General features: G+C 43.9%; 1 protein-coding gene across 2 annotated transcripts in view; it reads left to right on the top strand.

Annotated features, from left to right (window-relative positions):
* The window catches only part of ST6GAL1 (ST6 beta-galactoside alpha-2,6-sialyltransferase 1), a 28,344-nt gene extending 12,663 nt beyond the window's left edge, over positions 1–15,681 (top strand). For both annotated transcript variants that reach the window (XM_053389948.1, XM_053389950.1), the window contains exons 4-6: positions 7,229–7,330; positions 8,211–8,385; positions 11,616–15,681. In XM_053389948.1, the coding sequence (XP_053245923.1) occupies positions 7,229–7,330; positions 8,211–8,385; positions 11,616–11,857 (519 nt within the window). In that variant the 3' untranslated portion in view covers positions 11,858–15,681. The remainder of the gene's footprint in view (positions 1–7,228; positions 7,331–8,210; positions 8,386–11,615) is intronic.
* The last annotated feature ends 229 nt before the right edge of the window (positions 15,682–15,910 follow it).

Consider the following 15,910-nt stretch of genomic DNA (forward strand, 5'->3'; position numbering starts at 1 on the left):
TTTTCTGCCTGAAAAGATTTGCAAGTAAGAATAGCAGCAAAAAGTAGAAGAATCACTTACGTCAGCTCTTTATGTTGCCATTGCTCAAGAACACAGCCGATGAACATAAAAGGCCTGCCTCTAAACCTTTCTTAGTGATATCTGAAAAGTGTCTTTTCACTGTGGAAAGGACAGCAGATTTTTTTAAAAAGCACCACCTGACAGTGTGTGGGGAGGAGGGTGAGAGGGAGAGAGAGAGAGAGAATAATAATTTTGTGCCCATGTTCTACAGAACATTTATTTACTCTACAGAACATTTATCTATTGAAACTTGAAAAACAAAGGGAAAAAATGATACATAAACGTTAACATCAAATGCCAAGCATCTTTTTAAACAACATGTATTACTATTAAAACAAAATAGTGGACATGCTTTTTAATGATGCTGTTTGCATCACAGCTAGTTTGATCTTAAGTGACTCTATATATTTCCCTCCCCATTGCTGCACCTTCACCACCATTGTGGCCTTCAGACTATTAAGATTTTACACTTGTGCACAGATTCTTCTTCTTTTTTAAGTTTTAAGGTATCTTTTTATGTTCCCTTTTGCAAAAGGGGAAAAAATTCAAGGTAGTGATGCCATTTTGGTGACACAAAGGTGATAAAAGGCCCAGGCCACATCAGAGGATTTCCTGCTGTGGCTTCTCCTCATACCAGCAATCCTTTGTTGGAGCATTGCTCTCCTTCACTTTGCTAGACTTCCTATATTGCCCATGCGCTGCACGAAAAATTTGTGCTGCAGCGGCTCACACACTGCAAAAGCAAGAAAGACCTTCAGAGTAGGCCACAGGGAAATGAGCAGTGCAGCATGATCCCTTTGCGTGTTTATTTAAAAGCAAACAACATGTGTTCAATAGGATTTACTCTAAGGAAAGTGCTCACTCATTCAAGAATGACTAGAATTGGAACTGGATGCTTTTAGGTGTTCTGAATGGGATTTCTGAATTCTCTGCCCAAGAATAAGACCAAGGGAGTTTATATAGGACTGAAATATTAAGAGAGATCACAGATTTTCCAGGTCCTTGTACAATCCTTAAGGGCACAATTGGAAGGAAAGCAGTAATTTATTGGTAAATAAATACCATTGCTCTTTTGTGATGATTTTAAACGGTGTCCCTGGCCAGTGATAAAAGGCAAGGAGAAAGAATGCAGACACACACTCTTGTCATTCATAGCACAGCATGGATTTTGCTTCACTTGCCCATCTAAAATACCTTTATCTTGGAAAGCTCAGTGGTAAAGCATCTGTTCTGAATGCAGAATGTCCCAGGTTCAGTCCCATGCATCTCCAGATAGGGCTCGATATGTCCCCTTGTCTGAAACCCTAGGCAGCCACTGCTGGTCAGTTTAAACAATGCTGGGTTAGATGGACCAGTGGTTTGACCAAGTATGAAATAGCATATTGTATTCCTATGCATCTATCACCATTTGAAAGTGTTATAAGAAAAACTGTTCCCTTTCCCTTATGGCAGGCATGTCCAAAATCTGTTTTGGGGGCCTAATCCGGCCTGTAGGTCAATTTAATCTGGCTTCCATGGCAGTATATGTCCTGGGGTAAAATCCTCTTTGAAAAAAGTTTGGGCACCCCTGTCTTACGGGGTATTCCGGAGCACATATAGCGTCCTTAAGTGGGTTCCCTATTGGTAGGAGAAAACAGAGGCCAAGCAGGGTATATTGAGAAGCAAAGCAGCTAGTAAGCCTGATCTTTATTAAAGGAGCTGTTGCAGCAGGGTCCCCACACACAGGAGGGAGGAGAACCCTGAACAATGGTGTGCAAGCCCTTACATACACATTTGAAATTGCCCACCCTGTAACCCAAGGCCACCCACCCAAAAAAAGATCATCACAGAAGGAGGCAGTCTACAGCAGAAATACTGTCTGCTAGGATCATGGTCACCGATTGCATTACCTGGGCAGTCTAGCTATTCTTTTGTAATGGTTAATACTTTAGTTCCTGAGTCCAGGTCACAGGCTCGCTCTATTCATACACAAATACGCCCTTAAGACAGGATTTGCAAGCAAAAAGACAATGGGAAGGCTTTCCCCATTTGCCTCCCTTACTGCAGAGGAATATTTGAGGCCAGTGGGAGAGTCAAAATGGCTTCAGGATTGCTCTTCCATACTATTTCAGACACATGGTTCATATATTTAGATATATGTGCATTGATGAATATTTATTCTATATTTGAGAGCTTAAAATTCTTCTAACAAAAGTGATCTCACTCTGGGGCACCATTCCATTTCAAAGTCTAAATCTGATGCAAGGAAGAGTCCATGTTCTCCAAACCATGTCTGCAGTTGTGAATGACCTCTTCACTGCAACATTTCAACCCTCTATGTCCGCAGTCCAGTTTGGACATGTGGTGTCGCCAAAGGGATGCCATGATCCCTGCAGCTGGCTCCGTCAGACAACTTGATTGATTGGAGCAGCAGGAAGAAGCGGAGGCCTTTTCCTAAAACTATGAAGGATGGTGGGAATGGAGCAGCTGAAAACTAATCCCTAGGCACTTCGTGTTCTCTGCCATAAAAGCCTCAATGTGGGAAGTGTCGCTTCCAGTATTGCCCCGTAGTCTGATGGGGGGACAACATGTGGTGGGATCTCTCTGTAAATCACACCTGTTGTCAGAAATACAAGAAAGCTAAACTGAAAATTAGCATTTACACAGAAGCCGGTTTATTTATATATATATATATATATATGAGATATGCCATTCATCCGTGTAATAGCTAACGCAGAATGAATTACAGAGGCAAATAAGTCCAGCGTTAGCAAGGCAGTCTAAAGCCCAAACAGTTAAGTAATGAAGTAGTTCATTAGGAGTCGTACAGGGGAACACAAGTAAATCTGGTAGCAATTTAGCCACAAGCTGATGGAGGGCAGAAAGGCACTGCAAGCGGGATTGTGAAGCTGCGGCAGTACTGGTGTGGACGTACTGTGCTAAAGATAGCCAGAAGTATTAGGTGGCAGGATACTAATGAGGCAGCGGAATTAATGGAGAAACACGTTTGCAGGTTTGTGCAGAACTGCCCCTGAACCTCAGTGTGCAGAAGCAGTGGAAAGTGAAGATGATGATGATGATGATGATGATGATGATGATGATAATAATTTATTATTTATACCCCGCCCATCTGGCGGAGTTTCCGCAGCCACCCTGGGTGGCTCCCAATTGAGTGTTAAAAACAATACAGCATTAAATCTTAAAAACTTCCCTAAACAGGGCTGCCTTCAGATGTTTCTTTGGCTTTTTGCTTGCCTGATCGGAGAAAGGGGCGTGACCGGCATGTGCACAGAAACCTCTGGCTTGGTTGTGTGACTTGAATGCAGCCTTCTGCCACACCTGTGGCCCCACCCACTTTTGCTTCTGCCTCACCCTTCTCTGGCATGTGCTCCCAGAAGGTTGTCTGTGAGGGCAAGTGGCCTTTGGGTACAAAAAGTTTCCCCATGCCTTGCCTTAGTACTGTAACTAAGCCAATTATATTGATTATCGTTAAAGCATTCCTGGGAACGTATAGAAACTCTAGGATGCATTGACATGAGCCAGGGAGATCAGACTGACTTGCTTTAGGAAGAGAAGGGGAGGTTGTCAGAGGAGGAAGGGGGTAGTACTTTTATGGGGTGTTGGGAAAGGTTTTAGGGAAGGATCAGAAGAAAGCAATTGGACGAGTTTGGGACATGACAAGGAGAATAAAGGGAGTGGGTCTCAAATTGGATCAAAATTAAAACAGAAGCAAAGACAACTCTTGTCTTCTTGGCCATGAAAGAGTGGTAAAGGATTTAAAGTGGTGCCAGCCAGGAAAAGTCTAAAGGCTTTAGAAATTGCTTCTAAAAAAACACCATTCTGTTTCTAGGTGAGTAGGGGATTAATGTAATCTTTTGGGCTCTACTGGAAGGAGCCTCAGGCCATTGACACTACTTGATTAATGTGGGAAGGAGTGAATAGGAAGGAGTGCCCGGTGCAGGTGATAATATCTTGCCTTAACACTTCCAGATTGAGTCAGATGCTGTTCTGTTTGTTTTAAACCCACAAGTGATAAGGGGAGATAGCAGAGATTTACAGTAAAGGAAACAATAGGTTTACAAGAAAGTGTTGCAACTCAGTTTGCGTCAACATGCATGATGAGCTTCCTGTAATGGGGTCTGTTGACCAAAATCCCCTTCTCAGGCACGGACTACCATAGAATAAGCAGAGGAGTGGGGTAACAAGCTCATTTCCCAGTAAGGATGATCCAGAATATAGGCCCTAGTAGAAAAATCGAAATCTAATCCAATTGTTTAACAACCCTAGATTGCTGATCGGTGGTGTCAGCGCTGCCCAAGGTCCCAGCTCACACAAGACCAACGCTGCTTCTTGCTCAAGTTAAAAAGTCTTTATTGAAGTTCAGTCTCATTTCCAGACGCGTAGCGCGCAACGCTACATCTATCCATCAGACCGTAGAAGTCCCATCTGAATCTCCTCCCCCCTGACACCAGCTTAAGATTCTAGCCTTACTCCACCTCTTCCTCTGTTCCTTCTTTCTCTGGGTCCTTCTGCTAGTCGGAGTCTCAGCCCTCCGAGATTCTTCTGACGCTGATTCTCCCGACTCCTCCCCCCCCCTCTTTCGGGCTTTAGGACCTGGCTCCCAATCCGGGTTTTCTGCTGTCCCGCGCTCCTCCACATTTGAACTTGGCGCGCGCGCGCAGCCTCCCACTTTCCTTCTGACCGTTACACTTGTGTCACTGCTCCCCCTTTCGGGGAGGCTAGCTGGACCTGGCCTTCCCTCCGTCTCCCCACTCCCCGATGGAGGAGAAGCTGGTCCTGACTCACGTGACTCTTCCCCCCCACTGTGCTCTGGTGAGGGAACTGGCCCTACTCCTCCGCTACTCCTTTGGTACTCCCCTCTGGTTCCTTGTTTATGGATCGTCCCTCCTGGGATTCGCCTCGCCCTTACCATAGGCGCCCCCTCCTGGGAATCTTCTGATTCGCTGGAGAAGCTCATGGAATCTCTCGGTCCACTGTCATATTCCCCTACGCTCCCCTCTGATTCCTCTCCTCCGCTCTCTATTTGCTCTCTCCCCTGCTCTTCTGCTCCTGAGCCTCTGACAGGTGGTTTACACAGGCATTCCCCTGTGTTTTAACGGGGCTGTTCCATTGCACATTTTAATAACGGTCATTTGTATTTTAATGTTTTAATGGGACTGTTTTATTATGCACTTTAATTATGGTGTGTTTCTAATTACACTGTATCTTAACAAAGATGTTCAATTGGTTTTTTTTATGCTTTGTAAACCATTTAGAGGCCATGTGGGGAATAAGGAGTATATAAATTATTAAAATAAGAACAGTATTTCCGTTCTCCTGTTGTAAACAAAAATCTGCCCTTTTCCCCTTATGGGTTATCCAAGAGCCCATATAGAGTCCTTACATAGGTTCCCTATTGGTAGGAGAAAATAACAGAGGCCAATCAGAGAATATTGAGAAGCAAAGCAGCTAGTAAGCTTGATCTTTATTGAACTGTTGCAACAGGGTGGTCGCCTTACCCGCAGGAAAGGAGGAAGAACCCAGAACAATAGTGTGCAAGGCCTTATATGGACTTTTGAAATTGCCACCCTATAGATCAAGACCACCCCCAGAAACATACATACATCACAGAAGGGGTGTAACCTAAGACCACCCCCCAGATACATCATACCTACATCACAGAAAAGGGGGTCTAAAACAGAAATTTGAATGTTGTTTTTCTCCTGTCCTTGTTTATCTCCTGTCTGGCAGGTTACTTGATTGGATTGCCTGGGTAGCCTGGCCAGTCTTTTGTAATGATAAATACTTAGTTCCTGGGCCATGTCACAGGCTCACACCCTATTGAAACACAGACATACCCTTAAGACAGGATTTGTGAAGGAAAAGACAATGGGGAGGCTTTTCCATTTTCCTTTGACCTTGCAGAGAAAACATTTGGTCAGTTTGGGAATCAAAATGGTTCCAGGTCAGTCTTCCTGTGCTGATCTATGTAAGTGGTTGGTTGGTACACTTATGAACATTTAACATATATCTAAGACCTCAAAATTCCTATCACACTTACATGGATTTTGAGCTTGACGGTGAAAAGAACTTGCAGGTGCCTTTTGCAAGGCTTTGTGAGTTGGCTACCTGTGTATAACCCACCTTCATGGTCATGAAAAAGTTGGGAGATGGTGGGAGGCTGTGCCATCAAGTGCATATGAAGTGGAGGACAGACTGGTCTTGTTCGCATGTCACGGTAAACCATGTCTTATGGATTACTGCGAAAGAGATTGTTCCCACTTTGCTTCTCCCATCAGGTGAGCTGAAGCGACAAGCCATGAGGTTTGTGAACCCTGGATTGTCACTAGTTTCTCCTGAAGCAAAACAAACCTTAGCTTCAGATCATGGTTTGTTTCCCATGATCATGCATTTGCATGTTACAACAGGCCAAACTTTGGCTTGTCGCTGCTGCTTGCGCTAGTAGATGACCCATGGGTTCCCAATTCTATGATATGAAAGCCATTGACCATTGTGTGCAAAGAAGGGCACTGTCTGGAGAATATAGGTGCTTGGTACCTGCTGCAATCAAAGATGTGCAGAGGATATTTTCTGTACAGGTGTAAGGTGTTTTTGAATTCATTTTTTCACTATAGATGCTCCAATAAACTTGAGCATCAGGTTTTTAAACTATATAAAATTAACGAATTGTTATAAAAAAAAGAAGAAGAAATCCATGATAATCTTGTTTGGATCAATAGTGAGGATGATATCTAGGAAAGGGATGTGTGAATTTTTGATGCTGCTATTGCACAGCATTTCATAGTTGGGTGAACAGAGCTGACCTTGTTTTTAAATTGCTCCAAGCATTCTTTGCCACTGGGCCAGAAGAGAGATATGTGCACTACCTCATGGTCTTTAGCCTGATTTGAGAATAATTCAAGAGAATGTGTGGCTAGGTCATTTAACCCTACTGCATGACTAGATCTGTCTAGATTTGGAGCCACTGTTTTCACCGATCCTGCCCTGGTTATCAAGATCATTGCCCTTGGTTTCAAAAGGAACTGCAGCTTAAAAGTTGCAGTTCTCATGGAACAGTGTCCTGCAACAGTCAGTGACATTTGCCACCAGTAAAGCCTTGCAGTCTGACCTCCCTGTGCTTTTCAGAGTGGCAACATGTATTAATCACCACCTCTTTTGTCATTCCCAGCTTATTACTGTAGAAGAACAGAAGTTTGTTACAGATCCGCAGTATAATTCTGGAATCTTAATTGTGTGGGATCCAGCACCATATCACTCAGGTATCCACGAGGTACGTTTGAGCTATGTGCATATTAAAATAATTGCCTGGAATTGCAGTGGATTCTGGGAGAAGGTTGTGGTCATCCTGGAAATGCATGGTTCTGTGGTTGTAAAGACTAGTACAGGGGAAGACAGCCTAAGGCCCGTGGGCCGGATGTGGCCCAATCACCTTCTCAATCCGGCCCACGGACAGTCTGGGAATCAGCGTGTCTTTACATGAGTAGAATGTGTGCTTTTATTTAAAATGCATCTCTGGGTTATTTGTGGGGCATAGGAATCCGTTCATTTCCCCCCAAAAAATATAGTCCGGCCCACCACATGGTCTGAGGGTCCACGGCTGAAAAACGTTGCTGACTCCTTCTCTAGTATCTCCTCACACCTGACACCAGAAGCACCAGGTACCTGAAATCGGCCTAATCCTCAAATCAAAACACTTTGATGCTCCATGTACAGTTCCACCAAGGCTTAGGGCAGCTATTGAATTATTGCCTACAAAGAAAACCAAAGGATAAAAGCACATCCCTTTAATTATTTCCACAACCCCCCAAAAAATCAATTTAAAAACAAACAACCCCTGGATCTATTTCTCTGCAGTTCAGCAAGCTTCTTGTCTAGCAGCATCTCTCTCATGTCTACAATTTTCAAGCCAATTGCCCGCAAAACACTTGAGATTTAAGTGATGCACCTCAGAGCTGCAAAGGCAGCCCTCACGGAACCACTGCAGCTGTTCTTCTGAAATTCGGCACGGTTCTTCTGCTTGGTGTGGGGACATGAATTTTTTTTTTATTTTTTTATTTTTGAGAACATCTCTGAATCAGGCTTCTCTGTTTGGAGACAGTTTTGCTAGTATTCGTAGAAGAGCCACAATTCTTTTTTGCTTTTGGTTTCAGTGGTACCAAAAACCGGATTACAATTTCTTTAAAAGCTACAAGAACTATCGGAAAAGGCACCCGGAACAACCTTTTTATATCCTGAATCCCCACATGCAGTGGCAGCTCTGGGATATCCTTCAAGAAAACTCACCAGAGGATATTCAGCCAAATCCTCCATCTTCAGGGATGCTTGGTACGTTGTTTTCAGGACAAGTCCTGGGTTTCTTCTGTGGACTGTGAGTGGGTGTTACCTATCTTTTCATATAACAGTGAACTTGGCCAGTTGAGTGCCTATCAATAAGAGAAGGGTTTCTACATACTTGGGGAGCTCAGTTTGCAGAAGTATATAGATTTGTAAATTCAAGGAAAAGCAGCCAAAACGGCCAGGTAAGAACCTCTGAGCTAACAAAACGTTGGTGGCAGTTGAGCTGAGGGAGTAAAAAAGGGACCCACAAATTCAGTAGAATCAAGTCTCTGGCTGAGAGCAGCTGAGACATGGAAGAGAAAAAAGAGGTCAATCCATTGCTCTCATTTATCCCTTTCCTCATAAAATAGACTGCTAGATTTCTTAACAAATGCTCATTCTACAACTTCAGTCTATCCCTGGCCTCTGTTATAAGGTGCTGCCACCCCTCTTGCCTCCCTCACTTGTTTAGTGAAGCCTTTGACATCACCCTTTAGCATACCTTACTGCTGGGGTAGTCGTCCTGGTGCCCCCAGACGTTGTTGCCTCCCAATTCTCATCAGGCCCAACCGGTTTGGCCACCAACATCTGGAGGACACTATATTGAGCAAACATGTTATTCTCCTGTTGGCACTTGTCTCCATCTTTTGACTGCAAACCAAGGATGGGTGATATGTGTTCCTCCAGATGTTGTTGGATTCCAATTCCTACCAAGCCCTGCCAGCCTGCCCAGTGGTTAAGGAGGACGGGAGTTGTGCTGTGTCATCTGGAGGGCCACAGGTGCTTTTTCCTTAGTGTAAACACTATTGGGTCAAGGATCTGCCTCTTGTACTTGCACAATGCACAGAGGGAATTATTATTTTCTTCTTCTTCCTCCTCCTCTTCTTCTTCTTCTTCTTCTTCTTCTTCTTCTTCTTCTTCTTCTTCTTCTTCTTCTTCCACCCTACAGCATGTTCCACATGACAGCTCTGTGAAGCTTCTCTTCTGCCTCGGGATAAAAATAATCTGTTTTTTCGCTGTTAATTGTCAGAACAGCACCTTTTCCAGTAATGCGTTATGAATATAAATCATAAATGGCTTTGAGGAATTGTGGAAAATAAATCTGCCAGGAACTGCTATTCACGGAAGCCCGTGGTACAGATTGTATCGTCATCCTCAGCAGCATCATTTTATAGTACTAACAGTATGCATGGCAATTTGCAAATGACAAGAGGAGAGGATCCCACCTGAATGGAACTTTGCAATCAGAAATTTGACACAAGGAAAATGGAGAAAGGCAAAGAGGCATGTGTGTGTGTTGTGTGTAAACAGTGAAAGAACATGCAGTTGCATGGGCTTGGGCTTATTTAGAGGCTCACTCCCATTATTATTATTAAAAGTAATTTATTAATTGTCTTCTAAGCCACTGTCTCAAGCTGATTTACACATAAAATAATTAAAAAACTCTTAAAAACACAACAAATATGTTTAAAGCAAGACTAAAAACCCTCACAAATGGACACTTGTGATATAGTCCCGTTGATCCAATTGGAAAAACTTGCCAGAACAAAAATATCTTCAACTATTTCCACAACCAACCCCCCCCCAAAAAAGTGTAAATAGTCAAGTCATATCTTGATAGGAATGCTATTTTCCAGGACAGGGGCAGCCACACTAAAAACCCTGCTCCGAGCTATTGCAGAGTGAGTGTCTGCTATTTTTGAAACTTGTGGGAGACCTCTCCTGCAAACCACAGTAATCTACTGAGTTTGTAACAGATAGGGTGGTCTCTCGAGTAACCTGGTCCCAAACTAGCCTGGTAGCAAATTGGTTGCCAGTACAAATCCCCAAAGAAAGCTGGCCGTCGTCTTCTGCACCAGCTGCCCCCTCCAGATCAACTCCAAGGGTAGCCCCACACACAGCATGTTGCAGTAATCCAACTGTGAGGTTAGCAGTGCATGGAGAACTGTGGTCCAGCTGTCCCAACCCAGGAATGGCCGTAGCTGTCTTATCAACCAATGTTGATCTCAGGTGCAGGAAATGTGGGCGTAGTCACACAAAATGGCCACTCGCTGGGCCTGGTAGGTTGAAGGTTCCCCACCTCTGTTTGAGGAAAGGAACTTTCCTCCTCTGGCCATTAGTCAGCCTCAATGGAAATGCTTCAGCTAGGCAGATGAAAAGCAGTGCCAATGGTTGCGTTTGATTTACCAACATTGTGATAAGTCATGAGTATGCAGCTGACCTTTCCGTCTCCAAAGACCCCCGTCCCCCTGCCCTGAGCATCTTGGGGCTCTCAGCAAAGTCTTGCGATGTGGAGGGAGGGAGGAATAGAGGAGGGAGCTAGGGCAGAGGAAGATTGTATGAATGCCTCCCCCCACTCAGACAAGCAGCCTCCTCCGGATTTCCGCCTCACGCTCAAAACTGCTCATGCCACAGGATTTTTACGAGGGCCAAAGGACAACAGCTGTCGGTGGAGAGGAGTGGGGAGGGAATCCCCCCTGCACAAGTTCAGCACGTGATACAACCAGCTTCATTCGTATTGTGGTGTATTGTTTTTATGTACAGGCCTGAGTGAGAAAACCTGGTAATTGTGGCTCATTAAGAGAATGTCTGTCACTACACGTACCTGTGGGGAGTTTTGTACATCTAAGGGGAAAGGCCACTAGATGGCAGCACAGCTCCAGCTTGGGAATAAAAATAGTACAAGCAATTCCACTTCTGCTTTATGTTACCATTTGCTCTCATCCTGTTTCCGACATACAGCAGAGAAATCACTTCTATCCATATTCCGGTGCAATCTTAGCCATAGAACAGTGTTCAGTTACAGCAATCAAGGGTGGGGAAGAGGCTATCTTCAACAATATCTATCAGGCCAGGGGGATCTGTAGCCTTCTGGGTTCCCAGATCCCATTATTCCTCACCACTGGCCATGCTACTTGGGCAGAAAGGTGGTTGGAATCTAACAACATCTGGATTGCCACAGCTTCCCCATCCCTGCTGTAGAGCCTTTAACTCCTTTTGTCTAGGCTTCTAGTCAAAAGAAAACATCAGGAAGACCTCCTTTCTTCCCTCTGCGTTGCTAAGGATTTCCCTCTCTCTCTCTCTCTCTCTCTCTCTCTCTCTCTCTCTCTCTCTCTCACACACACACACACACACACACACACCCCTCATGATTTTTAAACTCTGCCTTCAGGCCACCCATTCTGCTGTGTCTTTTAATGGATCCTTTGTCTCTCTCTCTCTCTCTCCTCCCTTTCTAGGCATTGCTCTTATGATGAACTTCTGCGACGAAGTGGATATTTACGAGTTTCTCCCTTCCAAAAGGCAGACAGACGTTTGCCATTATTACCAGAAGTTCTTTGACCAAGCCTGCACTATGGGCGCCTACCACCCGCTGCTCTTTGAGAAAAATATGGTGAAGCACCTTAATCGAGGCACAGATGAAGACATCTACACTCACGGGAAAGTCACTCTAACTGGCCTGAGGAATGTGCAGTGTTAGACTTGTGAATCCCCTCTTCTGGGCTTGGAAAAACCCTTCTTGAATCACAAGGCACTTTGTAATTTTTTAAAAAAGAAATTCTAAAGTTGGGCAAGCTGTTCACAATTAACAATTCTTCCGTTCAGTACGCCTTAATTTGTGACTGCAGGGTGGGTTGTTTCTACTAAAAAGCAGGCACAAGAAAGCTCTAGCTGAGGCCTCTAGTGTTTACGAACATCTTCATGTTTCATTGCTCTGTCTCAGAACACTCCAGTCCTTAACTCAGGAACACATAAAATCAGGGCTGTGAATTAAAAGTTAGTTTTGGACTGAGAATTCTGCATTTCTGAGAATCTGTTTCTCTCGCCGCCGCCACCCACATTTGACGAGTTTCTATCTCTCAAGGTGGGAGGATAGATTGTGTGCACACAATCGATGCAAAATGAATTTAGAAAGTAGGGATGCGGAATATGTCCGGTGATTAGGAGTCAGGGCATCTGTGACTATCAATCTCTTAGCAATGTCTGCTCTTGGTTGTTGGATGCCAAGGCAAAACCTCAATGAAGCTTGCTCCCAGGTAAGTTGGCAGAAGATTGCTGCCATAGTTCTCCCCCTCCCCCCCAACTCTAAATACATTATCTGATGTAGCATTTCAAAATGCTCCAGAGAAATCTGTGGGGAAGGGCAAGGCACCAGAAGTCAACTGCTGAACCGTCACAGTGACTGAAGGTTCAGACTAATGAGCGAATTTTGAGGCCAAGGCTTTATAGGCCTGGGTGAGGCCTGTGAAGCCAGTATCGCAGCCTAGGTGCAAAGCTTAGCCAGGTTTTCAGCAGTGGTCTGAGCAGCACAGGACAATAGGTCTTGACCCTTGGGTCCCTCTGACACCTTACCTCTGTCATAGCTAAGAGCCCTTTGTAAGACACACAGAAGTAGAGAAAGTGTGAAAGAAGCAAATGCACAAATTGGTTTCATTTGCCTCATTTACCCTGGTTGCAGAATTCTGCTTTTCTGGGCATGGAAATTTGAAGTTGCTTTTCCAGCGTAGAGTCTATTCTGAGCCTGCATGTAGCTAAGTAAACCTGAGGATTCCTCTTTCTTAACTATCCCATGCCTGGACTAAAAACCACACATTCTACAAATCCGTGTCAAAACATGAAAAAGTTGTGTGGTTAGGAATACATTTGAGCTACTTTTAGTGGGTTGTGTATTTTATTCCCTCTGCAAATTTTTGAGTGTTGTGGTTACAGAAGGGATATTCTGGGTATCCAAGACATCCCTGTCCATGGAAATTAAGAGAGTATATTGTACTGTGAACGGACACCTGGAAGACACTGAACAGTCATGTTGGCTGGATGCTGGAGATGCTATAAAGTGCCAAACTCTGTTGAGTGCTTATGATATGATATATTAATAGCACTTCATATGTTGGTCAGATGAACTCAGTGTGGTACACAGGGGAAAGAATTGTGACCAGGGTTTAAACACACTGCTCCTAAGTGTATCTATCCACTCCTGACGTCCCTGAAGACAGAGCCAAGAAAAAGTTACCAAGGGAATTGTTTTCCTATGTCTTTCCGCAGCAAAGATGCTCTTTAAACAATCTACTAGTTTCATTTTTAAAATACTAATTTAGTATAATTTCTCCCCAGGCTTGTCTTTCCACAGCAAAAGAGTATCCAAAATTTACAGCTACCTGTTTCAGAAAACCTGGCAATTGCAATGACAGAGTTATAGCCATGCCAGAGGACTAAGGGCTAGCTAAGTTGCTGTTTGGAAGTGTGCCATTCCAGCTCTAGTTGCTTTTGGGTGGCATAATACCCCATGCCTGCGACTGGAAATTAACCCTTGACAGATATGCCGCCATGTGCGTTGGGGAGATAAAATCTTAAAAGCCATGGCAGCCTTGTTATTTTTTGCAAATAAGTGAATCCACATGAAGATGCCATTTAATCTTGAGCCTCCAGTACACTGCAAGTGTAACAGCTAGGATGCTGCTGGGTTCTGATGTGATTTATAGAAGATAATACCTCCTGCCGCCACCTCTAATACGGCAAAAAATCATGCCATTTAAAACCAACTGGGTAAAGTCCTGCTGTTGATTAGAGCTGTTTCTATTTTCCTTAATCAGGTTAAATTTTAGATTTGGTCATTGCATTATTCAAGATACAATCAGTTTCATCATCAAGGGTCTGTTGCTTAGATAATTTTACTTTGTTGCCTCTTCTCCCATCTTTTACAACGTTCCATACTTTTCTTCCTCCTCTTCCTATTTCTTTCAGTGCTCTTCATCTCTTCCAGTCCCTGGAGAGTTCTCAGTAGGGTTAGACCTTTGTCTTTGACTTTTCTCATTCCACTGTCACTTTCTGGCTACTCTCATTCAGTCAAAAGTCTTTGGCTGCCTCCATTGTGCTGATAACTCCCCAATCTGCTTTTCTGATCTGATCTCCCTCTCCAAACCTCATCTAACCTGTAGATGTCTGGGCACAAAGGTGACAAGCCTTGTTCCAGTTTCTCTGCTGGAATTCTGCCTCACATCTCCCAAGACCAGTGAATGGTGACCTTGGTGTTTACTTTTTCAATACAATCCTCTTTGCTCTAGGATTTGACATGAATGGGAACTTTGTTCCTAAGCCTAATTGCCACCTAAGAGGGGCAGTTTGTGGGGGCAGGTGGGAGGGTTTAGAAAAAAATGGGTCCCATTTGCACTTGAACAACAATTCACAGGACTGGAGAAAGAGAAGGGGGAGGATGATAACTTGAGAAGGGAAAAAACAGTGCAAGAGAGCAGGGAAGGTTTCAGAGGCTGTGTGACTGGGAGGGCAGGGTGTGGATATGAGAGAACAGTGTGTGTATATTTGTGTGAGTGGGTTGTGTATTTGGTATTAGCCCCCTCCACCTCTGGCATGCGCCCCACAGAAGTTTCTCTGTGAGGAAATGTGGCCCTCAGACTGAAAATATTTCACCACTACTTGTTCCTTCTCAGCATCAGCATGCCCTCCCCCCTTTTTTTGCAACCACTACTAGACCTCTTTTCCATATCTAGTAGTAACCTTGTAACTGCTGTGAAAATGAGCCTTTTTTAAAGGGGGGGGGTGTGTCTCATTTTCAATGCCTCTCTTAAAACCGCCATGATTCCTTCTAGCCAGTGCTATTTTTCTAGAAAAAGAGGTGCTGGAACTCACCACGAATTCCTCCCTTGTTCTCTTAGAATAGCAATGGCACCCACCTGAGAGGTGCCAGAACTGAGTTTTGGTGAGTTCCGGCTGAAAAAAAGCTCTGCTTTTTGCTATGATCAAATTGGCCTTCTCCTCAGCCTCTGTATTGGTTCAGTTTGAAGCCCCTGGTACTTATTTGAAAGCTGTTTGCTGCTTCTCAAAGCATATATCATGCATAAGAATGTACACCAAGTGAATTCATGATATATGGTATCTGAATATCAGAGAGAAGCAGTTGAGGTTTGGTTCAGTGCATGTATGCACACATACTGCTTCAGCTTTCTGAACAATGCCTGGCAGACCAAGGATAGTCACAATTTACTAGCAACAACAGTAGAAGACTCTACCTGGACAGAGATATTGAGTGGCTTTCCATTAATCTCAGATGATTCAGCAGCAGGATAGAAGCCACCTTATTAGAAGCACTGTTTAGAGAAGCCAGTTTTGAGTATCTGCATAATGTGACTCTCCCTTATTTTGCCGACCATGTGAAGGAAATGATGTGACTTGATCATAACACTGTAAATTTGACTAACCCCCCTCAAGTCAATTTCTGAATCCCAAGCTCCAAATTCAGGCTTGTACTGAAAATAACTCTCTCTATTTAATTGTGGCTCCACACACACACACACACATACACACACACACACACACACGCATTTGGAATAACTACTTATTTTGAAATAACCCTGCTCCCAGGGTTGTGTTTGCCAGTTTTATATACATGTATAGACTACTTTTCTCAAGAAATGTTTGCTTTTTTTCCAATGTGAAATGAAAACACAGAACCTCGTCTATGTGATTTGTCAACAATGATCTTTGAAATCGATTGAAATAATTCTGAAGGACCCAAAGA

Source organism: Podarcis raffonei, chromosome 5, assembly GCF_027172205.1.
Source record: "Podarcis raffonei isolate rPodRaf1 chromosome 5, rPodRaf1.pri, whole genome shotgun sequence".
Lineage (NCBI taxonomy): Eukaryota > Metazoa > Chordata > Lepidosauria > Squamata > Lacertidae > Podarcis > Podarcis raffonei.